A 10,893-nucleotide genomic window follows, 5' to 3' on the forward strand; every position below is an offset into this window, starting at 1 on the left:
CCTTTTCGTCTTGATAGATACAGACTGACAGCAATCGCTGTAGACCACGCTGCTGGACCCTACCAGAACTACACAGTCATATTTGTTGGCTCTGAAGCAGGGATAGTACTTAAAATCTTGGCAAAGACACGGCCTTTTTCTTTGAATGACAGTGTATTACTGGAAGAGATTGAAGCATATAATCATGCAAAGTAAGTATTACCAGAACACCTAAGCTCTTCATCTAGTCTGTGCTAGCTTAAAAAAAATATGGTTAACGAAAACCAACTCATTATCACCAACATCACCACTTGTGTGTCATTTCATGGTGTTCCTCATGTTGAATAAACTGAAAATACTTGGTCACTTGCCATTTTGCATGGGTTGAGTGAACAACCTAATTCCACTCCAGTGACGTCAGTGATACAGTCTGATTCTTCTGCAAATGGATACACATCTTCCTGAATATGAAATGCCATAACTGTTTGCTGCTGTTATAAAGAAATGATGTGAGCTTATCTTGAGGGTTTCTCAGGAATGACCAATAATGTATAAACTAAATCTAATAATTTTAAATTTGTTTATTCTGGCAAAAAGAATTTGGGAGTGGAAGTGTTCCAATTACACTCTACAGGCATCCAATACAGGACTCCTGTTCTGCTCTGTTAAGATATTTATGCCAACGGAGGGAATAAAGAAAATGGGTTTGGATTTTTTTCCTGCATAGTTCAGCAAAGTTGTTGCCTTGCTGTAAATAAAAGCCAGAGGCTGGTGTTTGATAACCTATAGGTTTGTTTAGAAATCACTCAGCAAACACTAGTAAGTTACCTTTATGTATTAAAAGAGTCTCTTCGTTATCTACACAGACACAGATAAATAGTCTTTGCAGTGTAAGCTCTGCACAAAATACTATGGTTAGTACAATAATGGCCTCCCATTATTTTTTTGCTGAACAGGTGTAATGCTGAGAGCGAGGAGGACAGAAGAGTCATTTCCCTTCAGCTCGACAGAGACCACCATGCTCTGTTTGTGGCATTCTCCAGCTGTGTCATCAGACTTCCTCTGAGTCGGTGTGAGCGTCACGGGTCATGCAAAAAGTATGTCCCTGTTCCTCAGCTCCCCCTTAAAGGAAGGGCACCAGCTTCTCTTGGGAAGGCAGTAAAAAAAAAAAAACAAACAATGATTTTCTGGGGTTTTTTTTCTCTTGCAAGGGCATGTATTGCTTCACGGGACCCCTACTGTGGCTGGCTAGACCAGGAGACCTGTGGACGGGTGACCCCAGGCATGCTGTAAGTACTGCTCCCCACATCAGCCCAGCAGCTCTACATGTGCTCTGTACACCACTTGAGCTCATATCCTGTGCCTGTTCCTTTGCACTCAATAAATAAATCTCCATTCTTTTAGGGATGATTGTTCAGTGTGCTGTATATGTAAGAGAACAGAATGCTTAAGTCTGACCCAATTCTGCAGTCTCTAGGTGAAGGCTTGCTTTCAGTGGGAGTTTCACATGTGTGAGGGGGGGCAGCAGACCTGTAGGATTGTTGCTGCAAACCTGAGCAGCTCAGAGAGGACAGCACACAGCATCCCCTCCCAGGTGTGCCCATGGCTAGGGCACAGTCAGTTGCAAATATGAAAGCACAGAATTCAGTGGGAAAAGAGTAAGATTTTGCCTCCACACAGGAGCCTGGGTGATCTCTATACATACCAAAGGCCTTTTGCATAAATCAAGTCTGGAATATACAGTGCATCAGCAGCTGTATCTTTAAAAAGAGCCTTTTGTAAGAGGCCATTGCAAACTTTAACAAGTATAATTGGATGGTTGTATCTAAGGGCACCCAGTGTAGAAAACACAATGAAGTTAATGAGAAAAGGGATTTTTTTTCAAATCTATTTCCTAACATAAGCACATATGTAGAGTTTTAAAGTCTGTTTATAACTAACGTGCACGTATTGTAAAAAAATGTTTTGGATCATACACTAGTTCTTGTGTATGTTTCCATTTGCTGCCTTCCAGAAAAAAAACAAAAACAAAAAACCCCATGACCAGTTATTTCCCTACTAATACTGTTAATTGCAGGTTCTCTTTGTTTGTTTCATACAACCACAGCACTGGAGGATTTGTGCAAGATGTCGAGTACGGCAACACTGCGCAGCTTGGGGACTGCCATGGTAAGGCACTGCCATTGCTGCTTGTTTGTACTGTCTCACCAGTAGTCTGTGGCCACACCTCACTTTGGATGTTAAATTTATGATGAGCTTTTCAGTAACATGATGAACACGTCACCTGGTGTTACTGTGATTGTTCACAAAGCTGAGCTTTTTGGTCCTGGGTGGCAGAGTTTTGTCTTTCCTTCACCAGTTTGCAACTATTTGGGGTCTTCAGCAAAGTATTGAAGAATTTATTTTTTGTAACCAGTAATATTTTAGTTTTTATTTTCCATTACTCAGGTTTGAGATCTTTTGCTTTCTTTTTGTTACTTTTTACTGATTACTTGTTCCTTTAATTCTTTTAGAAATTTTGCCTACTACAGCTACACCAGATTACAAAATATTTGGCGACCCAACATCTGGTTAGTTTTTTTTAATTTTTTTGAATTAATGACCTTTACTTTCCTTCAGTTCAGCATTTTCAGCCCTTTTTTCCTTCCTTTTGCACAGTTGGCAGTCCTCCATTTTTGTGCTTTTACTCATGTTCCCACTGATGGTAAAGATAGTCAGACTCTTCTCACTCAGCACTTCACCCTGTGTAGCCGCATGTTAACAGCTCATTATTTATTGAGACATCTTTTATTAAAGAGCCTGATTAACATAGATGACATCTTCACTGCACGAAAGTCCACTGAGCTTTACTCTTTATCCCCAGCCATGCATTTGTGAATGCCCCTATTGGTCATCTCTAGTAGATGAATGGCAGAATTTCATCATCTTCCTTCTTACCTCTCCTTTCCTCTTTTCCTTCTTTCCCAGCAAGCTTTTTGCACTAATACACATTTGCTAAAATGTGTATTTCTATATTCTTGAAATGTTTTAAGTAGTTTATGTTAATGGAAAAAGTTGAACATCACAAACTATGTAGCTGAATGAGGACTTGTGTAGAGAAAGGCAGCTTAGGAAAAACTTCATGGGTTGGTGTCAGATGGACTTTCACATCCTTTTCTCCTTCAGTGGTTTTTCTGATCTGGTGTTCTCTGTCAGGCCCTGGTGTTCAGGAACTCAGGACTCAGCACTCCTCTCTTGAACTCAAAGGCAGAACCTGGGTTGACTTCAACAGGAGCTAAGGCTGAGCCCTTATTTTCCAATCTTAGCTCCTGGCACTCTGGCTCTGCTTTCAAACCAAGGGCACATTTCTGACTGACAAATATGAAAATAATGTATTTATATGTTAAATTTATGAGTGCAACAAGAACATTATTTTGTATGGTGGTCTCTGATTATATTTGCACTTCCGTAATGTAACAGGAAGTAATGTTGAGACAAATATTTTCCAGATAAATTTACCCAGGTAGAGACTCACTTAGGAAAGCAAAACAAAACAAAACAAAAATGTGTTACATGGAAATGCTACCATTGCATGAGTGTTTATCAGTTGAATATTTGAAGTGATATTTTAGTATACAAATACACCTGAACCTTATTTTCAAGTCCTGAATGAATGTACTTTTGAAGTGCATTTTTCAGTCAGATCTTGAGCCACAGACATTCATGCCTAAACCTGGGGACAAGGAACAGAAAGGACTGGAGTGTGGAAAGCAGACTGGGGACTGTAAACCCAGTTTGGTATGTTTCCTCCTCACATGTATTTTCATCTAGGCTGTGGTGGTTCTGTTCAGCAAATGCACTACAGAGGAGCCAGAACCTATGCAATGCAACATTGTTCCTTAGGAACCATTACAAAACAGAGGTTAAAAACATTCCTTTCATCCACACCTGTAGAAATGGCTCATTCAGCAGTTCCTGGTACACCATAATAGCACTAAGGGAGCTGATCTGGTTTCTCAGGCATAACCTGTCACGAGTGTGTGTCTTTCCAAGTAACTTCTTTTTTTTTTTTTTTTTTTTTTGGAAGATGTTTCAAAGGCAGCCAAGTGTGTTGTCTCCAGTGAAGAATACAGCAATTAAGTAGAAAAAGTTGCTCATTTCACCTCCACCAGTTGCTTACTTTAACTTTTGCACTGCTTTCATGTTTGACTTCTCTGGCTTTTTGGCTAAAAGCTGTTGGTGTTTTAATGTAATTTTTCATACTTAAAAGTTTTGAACCAGTTGATTTTAATCAGCTCTCTGTACTTCTGCAGAGCAAAGGGGGTCATATTTTGCTCTGATGTGTAACTCCCAGTGAATGCTGTCTCCAGCTGTAGCTTAGATGTGCCATGAAACAGTGAGGAAAGCCTGACTGTAATACACATTAATAAAAATCTGTTTGCCACCACAGACATGGAGTTCTCCTCAGCTTCCATTACCACAATGGCAAGTATCCCAGTTATATCACCTAAAGTGATTGGTTCCTGGAAACCTAAAGTGACTGGCTCTCGGAAATTTGTAGTTCAAGATGACCCAAACACTTCTGATTATTCTGATCCATTATCAGGTGTCCCAAAGGGTAAGGCCTTATCAGGGAATACATTGCAGCTGAATGGAAACCTGATAGTCTCAGCATTGTCTAAGGCTTAAGTGTAACAGCCACGATTGTTGGGCTGTATTTATTTTACACCCATTTCCTGTGAATATGCAGACAGTGCAATCATGTTTTTCATACCTACTTATTCGGTGTACAAAGTGCTGCTTAGAGCTTATAATGTGAAACACAGGCAATAAGCTCAGCTTTATTCCTGGAGTGTTCCAAAGCTCCCATTAAAAGCAGTGGAAGTTCTGGACGCATTAAAAAATGACATTGGTGATTTATCTGCACCTCTGGTGGTCGTTTTCAGACCAGTCTTGTTTGGATAAGACTATTAGTCCTCATGAACAGTTGCTTAAAAGAGCCTAGTGGTGGGTTGTTGTGTTTTTTGGTTGTTTTTTTTCATTTGGATTGGGGGTGGGTTTTGGTTTTTTTTTTTTGGAACAGGAACAGAAAACAAAGCACAGCTCCATGACAGATCCATGCATGAAATGGGACATATCCCCAAGGGCCTGTCTGCAGCATGTTTCTTGAGCAGGTGGGGCAGATCTGAGTAAGGATGTGCTCAAGTTTTACTCTCTGGCTATGAGTATCAGGTACAGACCATCTCAGTACATGGGGAGATACACACAGGTTTTAAGCTGAACACAAAAAGAAACATTCTGCATGTGATTAATCTCTCTGTAGCCATTTTTTCAGGCAAGTAAACCTTTGATTCGGCTCTTCCAGCAACAGAGACTTTAATTCAGTAGGACTATTGCAGTCAACCAAATCAAGAAGCTTGCAGTTGCAGAACCAAAACTTAACACAAGTCTCCATCAGTACATAGAATAGCCAGGTGGCAGACATGTTTGCACAATTCTGTATTTACTGAAAATCTCACCAGTCATTTTTGTTTTATTACCATTCACCAAAACATATCAGGTTTCCTATCAGCCATTATGGCAGTGCATTTGTCATTTTAAATTGTTGCAGTTATTTTCTGTTTTGCTTTAAGTTTTTGTCACCACGTGCTCTTGGTTCTGAATCATATTTTGTGTCATCATATTAGTGAACTTTACTCACATTTTCTTTCTTCTGCACAGTGCCACTGAAACCTATAACCCTGATCATTAACGATGTTCAAAGGCCTTGCCTCTAACAAAAGTGAATCTCTTCCTTTCCTTTTGCTCTTTCATTTTAACATCCCTTGGGATATTTAGCAGAATTACTTTCATTACAAACTAACATTGTTTTAGCTGCAAGATGTCTGTGGTTGCTTTAAAAATCTCAAAAAACAAAGGGAGCTTGTTAATACACAAATAAAGAACTAATCCAGTATTGAACTTCTTAGTCTAAACTAAAACTATTCTAAATTTTAATATTATCTAATAAAGTAACCTTGCAATTATCTTTTTAATGTTATGCAAGTATTTATGTTCATTATTGACTTTAAAAAAATAAAAAAGGAAAAATTAGTTCTCTAATGGGATGAGATAATCATGAACTTCAGAAATTGTACACTTACATAATGCAGGGTGTGCCCACTGCAGGGCTGGCAACCTATGCATGTGCTACAAGTTTTGTACTGTATTACATTAACTTGGTTATAACAATGCAGTATGTACATTATACAGTTTTAGACAACATTTGCATAATCCTGTCTCTCTTTTGATTCTGATTTATGAGTTGAGCAGAAAATTGAGAGAAATTCATCCATGAGTTATTAATTGCTGTCTGGCCCAGTAGCACCTTCTAACCTCAATTTTCCAGCAGAAATCGTTAGTGTTAATAACATACAGGCCCCTATTTATGAGCCTTAAAGGAAATTTGGGTACAGGCTTAAACCAAACATAATACGAGGAAAGAAGCTTCAGCAAGAATTCCTCATTATGAAAGGAAATGGACAGTCTTCATTTAGACTGATCAGTGCTCACACAGTCATTTTTATTTATGAAAGTATTTGCATTCAGCAGTGCTGTGGATTGCAGGATCCATCCGAGCCACACCAACAATAGGCACACAGCACTTCCAGACACCTCCTAGACACTTCCCTGAGGGAGGGAGGCTGCCTTCTTCTGAAATCTGTCACTGTGCAGTGCATGTAGATTGATGATGTGCTGCCTGTCTTTTGCAGGTGTGAGGTGGGAAGTACAATCAGGAGAGTCCAACCAAATGGTACATATGAATGTCCTAATCACTTGTGTCTTTGCTGCTTTTGTCCTGGGAGCCTTTATTGCGGGAGTGGCCGTTTACTGCTACCGGGATATATTTGTACGGAAATCCAGAAAAATCCATAAAGATGCAGAATCAGCCCAGTCCTGTACTGACTCCAGTGGGAGCTTTGCTAAACTGAATGGGCTGTTTGACAGTCCCGTCAAGGAATATCAACAAAACATTGATTCACCCAAACTTTACACAAACCTGTTGACCAGCAGAAAGGAGTTGCCACCGACGGGTGATACAAAGTCCATGATGATGGACCACAGGGGACAGCCTCCGGAATTAGCTGCGCTTCCAACTCCTGAATCCACACCAGTTCTTCAACAGAAGACTCTGCAGGCTATGAAAAGTCAGTCAGACAAAGCACACGGTAACCTCAGTGCTTCAAGGAAGGAAACTCCACTCAAAAGTCCTCAGTTTTTTCCTTCCAGCCCTCCGCCTCACTCTCCTCTGAGTCACGGACATATTCCGAGTGCTATTGTCCTTCCCAATGCCACCCATGACTACAATACATCTTTCTCAAATTCTAATGCACACAAGGCAGACAAAAAGATGCAACATATTGATCATCCACTTACAAAACCATCCAGCAAAAGAGACCACAGGAGATCTGTTGATTCCAGGAACACCCTGAATGATTTTCTGAAACACTTAAATGAAGCTACTAGTAACCCCAAAGCAATTATGGGAGATATTCAAGTGGCCCACCAGACTTTAATGCTGGATCCAATGGGAAATATGTCTGAGATCCCACCAAAGGTTCCTAACAGGGAGGCATCTTTATACTCTCCTCCATCAACTCTTCCAAGGAACAGCCCCACAAAACGAGTGGACGTTCCCACCACTCCTGGAGTCCCAATGACCTCTTTGGAAAGGCAGAGAGGTTACCACAAAAATTCTTCACAGAGGCATTCAATATCTGCCCTTCCTAAAAACTTAAACTCACCGAATGGTGTTTTGTTATCCAGACAGCCCAGTGTTCCCCGGGGGGGGTACATGCCCCCCTCAGCAGGCACAAAGATGGACTACATGCAAGGGACGCCCGTCAGCGGTCACCTCCAGCCTTCCCTGTCTCGGCAAAGCAGCTACACGAGCAATGGCACCCTGCCTCGTACAGGAATAAAGAGGACACCCTCCTTAAAACCTGACGTGCCACCCAAACCCTCATTTGTTCCTCAGACAACTTCAGTCAGACCACTGAACAAATACAGTTACTAGGACATGTCTGTGCTAAAAAACAAAATGTGTGGCATTGACCTGTACAGACAGAGACTTGCTTGTTACTAAAGAGAACAAAGTGGCCAAAGAAACTGTCTTTACTTCAGCAACATCTGTGTCTTGCCACATGTAGCTATAGCAAGACTTTGTGTACTTGCTAAGAGCAAACAAACAAACAAAAAAAACCCAATCAAAAAAACAAAAAATCCCAAAAAGCAAACAAAAAATAGACAAAAAGAAAAAAAGAAAAGAAAAAAAAAAACAAAGGAAAGTGCTGGTCATTACATTTCTTTTGTTTGGAGCTAAGGAGACATGTAGCACAATGGGGTGGGGGCTACTTTACTGTTCTAACTAGCTAAAAAAAAGTTCATGGGGAAAAAAAAAAATCAGTAGGCAAATACTTGAAAAAAACTGGGTTCCATTTTAGACTGCCATTAGGCGTGGTCCTTCCCATTAAATGTGAACATTTTAATATGTATGCAGTCACCTTGCCTCTTGCACAAATGTCAGAAAATGGTAATGTCTCAATGAAGATCTGGGTTAATAATCAATTTGCTGGAATTCAGTCTCTGGCCCAACTGTAGCATTATTATTTTTTTCTCTCCATGTGCGTGGCATTTTGTTTGTGCCACAGATAAAGCTGTGTGTGTGCGTGTGGATATGTGTGTGTGTGTGTGTGTGTGTACTGTACACACTAGGATGTACTTAGATTCCCATTGCATCTTTTATGCTATGGAATTGTTTACATTGAGCATGTCTGAACAAACAGATGACTCTGCCTTCTGCAGCCTGATGGGTTCACTTTGGAGACAGCTAAGGATGAACTGCACATCTCTGCCAGCCTCCGGGATGGGGACACCCTGAGGAAACAGTCACCCAGTGAAAGAGTGCAGATACCTTGAATTCCTGATCACTCTGTTATGCTGCTATTGATTCAGAGCTGTGTATTGCAAATCCAGTGTTGTGGGCTGGAACGGGGGAGTGTTGCTGTGTTTCCACAGTGCCTCCATCCAATACCTGGCCACTGTGAACTTGAGCCCCTGCACTTCTCACTGAGGGCAGCTGATAATCAATTCACTTGGCAAAGGCCTCTGCAACTCGAAAAGGTTATGGTTTTGTTGCATTTAATAATGCCCTACATGCAGATAGACTCTTGTTAATAAAAAAAAAAAAAAAAAAAAAAGAAGAAGAAACATAAATTGGCCTGGCAGAAGCAGTCTGTGAAAAACTCAACAGTAGTGCAATCAATTTGTTTTTGTTGTGTAATGTAAGGGTTGTTTTGGTTTGTTTGTTGTTTTTTTTTTTTTCCAAAGTCATGCAGGTAATGACAATATTCTGTAAATATTATGTGTGAGTTTACCTGAATCTGTGCATTTTGTGCCTTATTCATGCAAATGATAAAAGTACTAAAAAAAAAAAAAAAATTGAATAAATCTGTCAAGTGTTCTCACTGTAGCACCTATCCCCTGAGTGCCAGTTGTAAAACCTCTCAACACCACCCAAAAAAAAAAAAAAAAGATAAAAAGCAGGAATAATTAATGGTAACTAAAGGCAGCCTACAATCCAAGAAGACAGCAGCATTAAATCACCTTACCATGATAAGCATTCCACTCCAGCTCTCTGAAGGATCAAACAGTTATAATGTGAAATCAAATGAGGTTTCTAGGGTAATGGAACACCTGCTAAAGTTGTGTAAGCTATTTAGTAGGTTTTACAGTATCCACTTGCAGCTGATGTTCAACACAGATGGCTGTTTTAGCTTGCAAACTACACACTACCACATTGTGTATTGAACATAACTATAGAAATAACCATGGCAGAGGAATATTCATGAATTAGTGGGACAAATAACTGCAATGGGTTTCAGAGATGGTAGAGGTTTATGTTATGTGTTCAAAGGGGAGAAGAGGCCAGGCACTGAAAACTGGATCTCTGTTACAGAACAAAGAATAAAGGATAGACGTAGTCATTTTTTCCTTGTAAGGCTGTAAGTGACATTTATTTCCTGAGACCTCTGGATCCAAAAAAATCAATGATCTCTCTTCCTAAACACTTCTGCCTTGCAACTAAAACACTACAGATTAATAACTATTAAAAATGTACTCGGTTGTCAAAAGACACAAACTGATCCCAATTCACTTTACAAATATTAATACAGACTTGTGTGAAACCGAGAGATAAATGTATGTGAACCCTGATAACCTCCTGTAACATTGTGCTGCCTTGTAGATGGTAATGTGAGTTCTCTCAGTATTTATGTTGAAATTTCTAACATTCAACCTGTCCTTATTCTGTTAATTTAATAATAAAAGATGCTTTATCCATTTGTGCAAAGGTAAACGCAGATTGTATCTTTTTTAATGGTACGGCATAAAAAAAGTAACCCTTAAATGAAGCTGCTCTATACTATAGAGTACTTTAACATGTATAGATATCTTGTAAACTTGTATTGTGGATGTGTAAATACTACGTTCTTTGGATTTTTAACACCGCATGTAAAGTCAAAATAAAATATTCCAATGTACTGAGTGTCTCAGTTCATTATTAGAGAAGGCAGGTGGTGGGATTAAAAGAACATTGTTGGTGGGATTAAAATAGAGGAAAATCTCTTCTTACCTTTTTACAGCTCTGTGCAGAAAGCACCCTCTTATCAGCCTTACCAGGGACTTGCAGAGGGAGACACTGGGCACACAGGTGTCCTCCTGTTGTCCTTGCAGCAGCACCTGGACGTGTGTGGTCTTGAGGGAGAGTGAGTGTCTGTAGATCACCTTCAGCCTCCTGAGTTAAATATAAAATGGCAAAGAAAGTGGCATGCAGTGTTAGAGCATAGTACAGAGTCATGGGAACCCATATGACACACCAGAAAATGCTCTGAATTT

The 10,893-nt window shown here is 39.9% G+C and overlaps 1 protein-coding gene across 10 annotated transcripts in view; it reads left to right on the top strand.

Annotated features, from left to right (window-relative positions):
* Positions 1–10,538, top strand: part of SEMA6D (semaphorin 6D) — a 31,418-nt gene extending 20,880 nt beyond the window's left edge. For 4 of the 10 annotated variants that reach the window (XM_030456807.1, XM_030456809.1, XM_030456808.1 and 1 more), the window contains exons 13-19: positions 18–191; positions 936–1,076; positions 1,191–1,268; positions 2,057–2,148; positions 2,493–2,549; positions 4,409–4,576; positions 6,711–10,538. In XM_030456807.1, coding sequence (XP_030312667.1) covers positions 18–191; positions 936–1,076; positions 1,191–1,268; positions 2,057–2,148; positions 2,493–2,549; positions 4,409–4,576; positions 6,711–8,014 — 2,014 coding nt within the window. In that variant the 3' untranslated portion in view covers positions 8,015–10,538. Of the gene's footprint in view, positions 1–17; positions 196–935; positions 1,077–1,190; positions 1,269–2,056; positions 2,149–2,492; positions 2,550–4,408; positions 4,577–6,710 lie in introns of those variants that run through there. The other 6 variants (XM_030456812.1, XM_030456813.1, XM_030456814.1 and 3 more) reach the window with 6 other exon arrangements.
* Positions 10,539–10,893: the final 355 nt, after the last annotated feature.

The sequence above is a fragment of the Calypte anna genome, chromosome 10 (genome assembly GCF_003957555.1).
Source record: "Calypte anna isolate BGI_N300 chromosome 10, bCalAnn1_v1.p, whole genome shotgun sequence".
NCBI classification, from domain to species: Eukaryota; Metazoa; Chordata; class Aves; order Apodiformes; family Trochilidae; genus Calypte; species Calypte anna.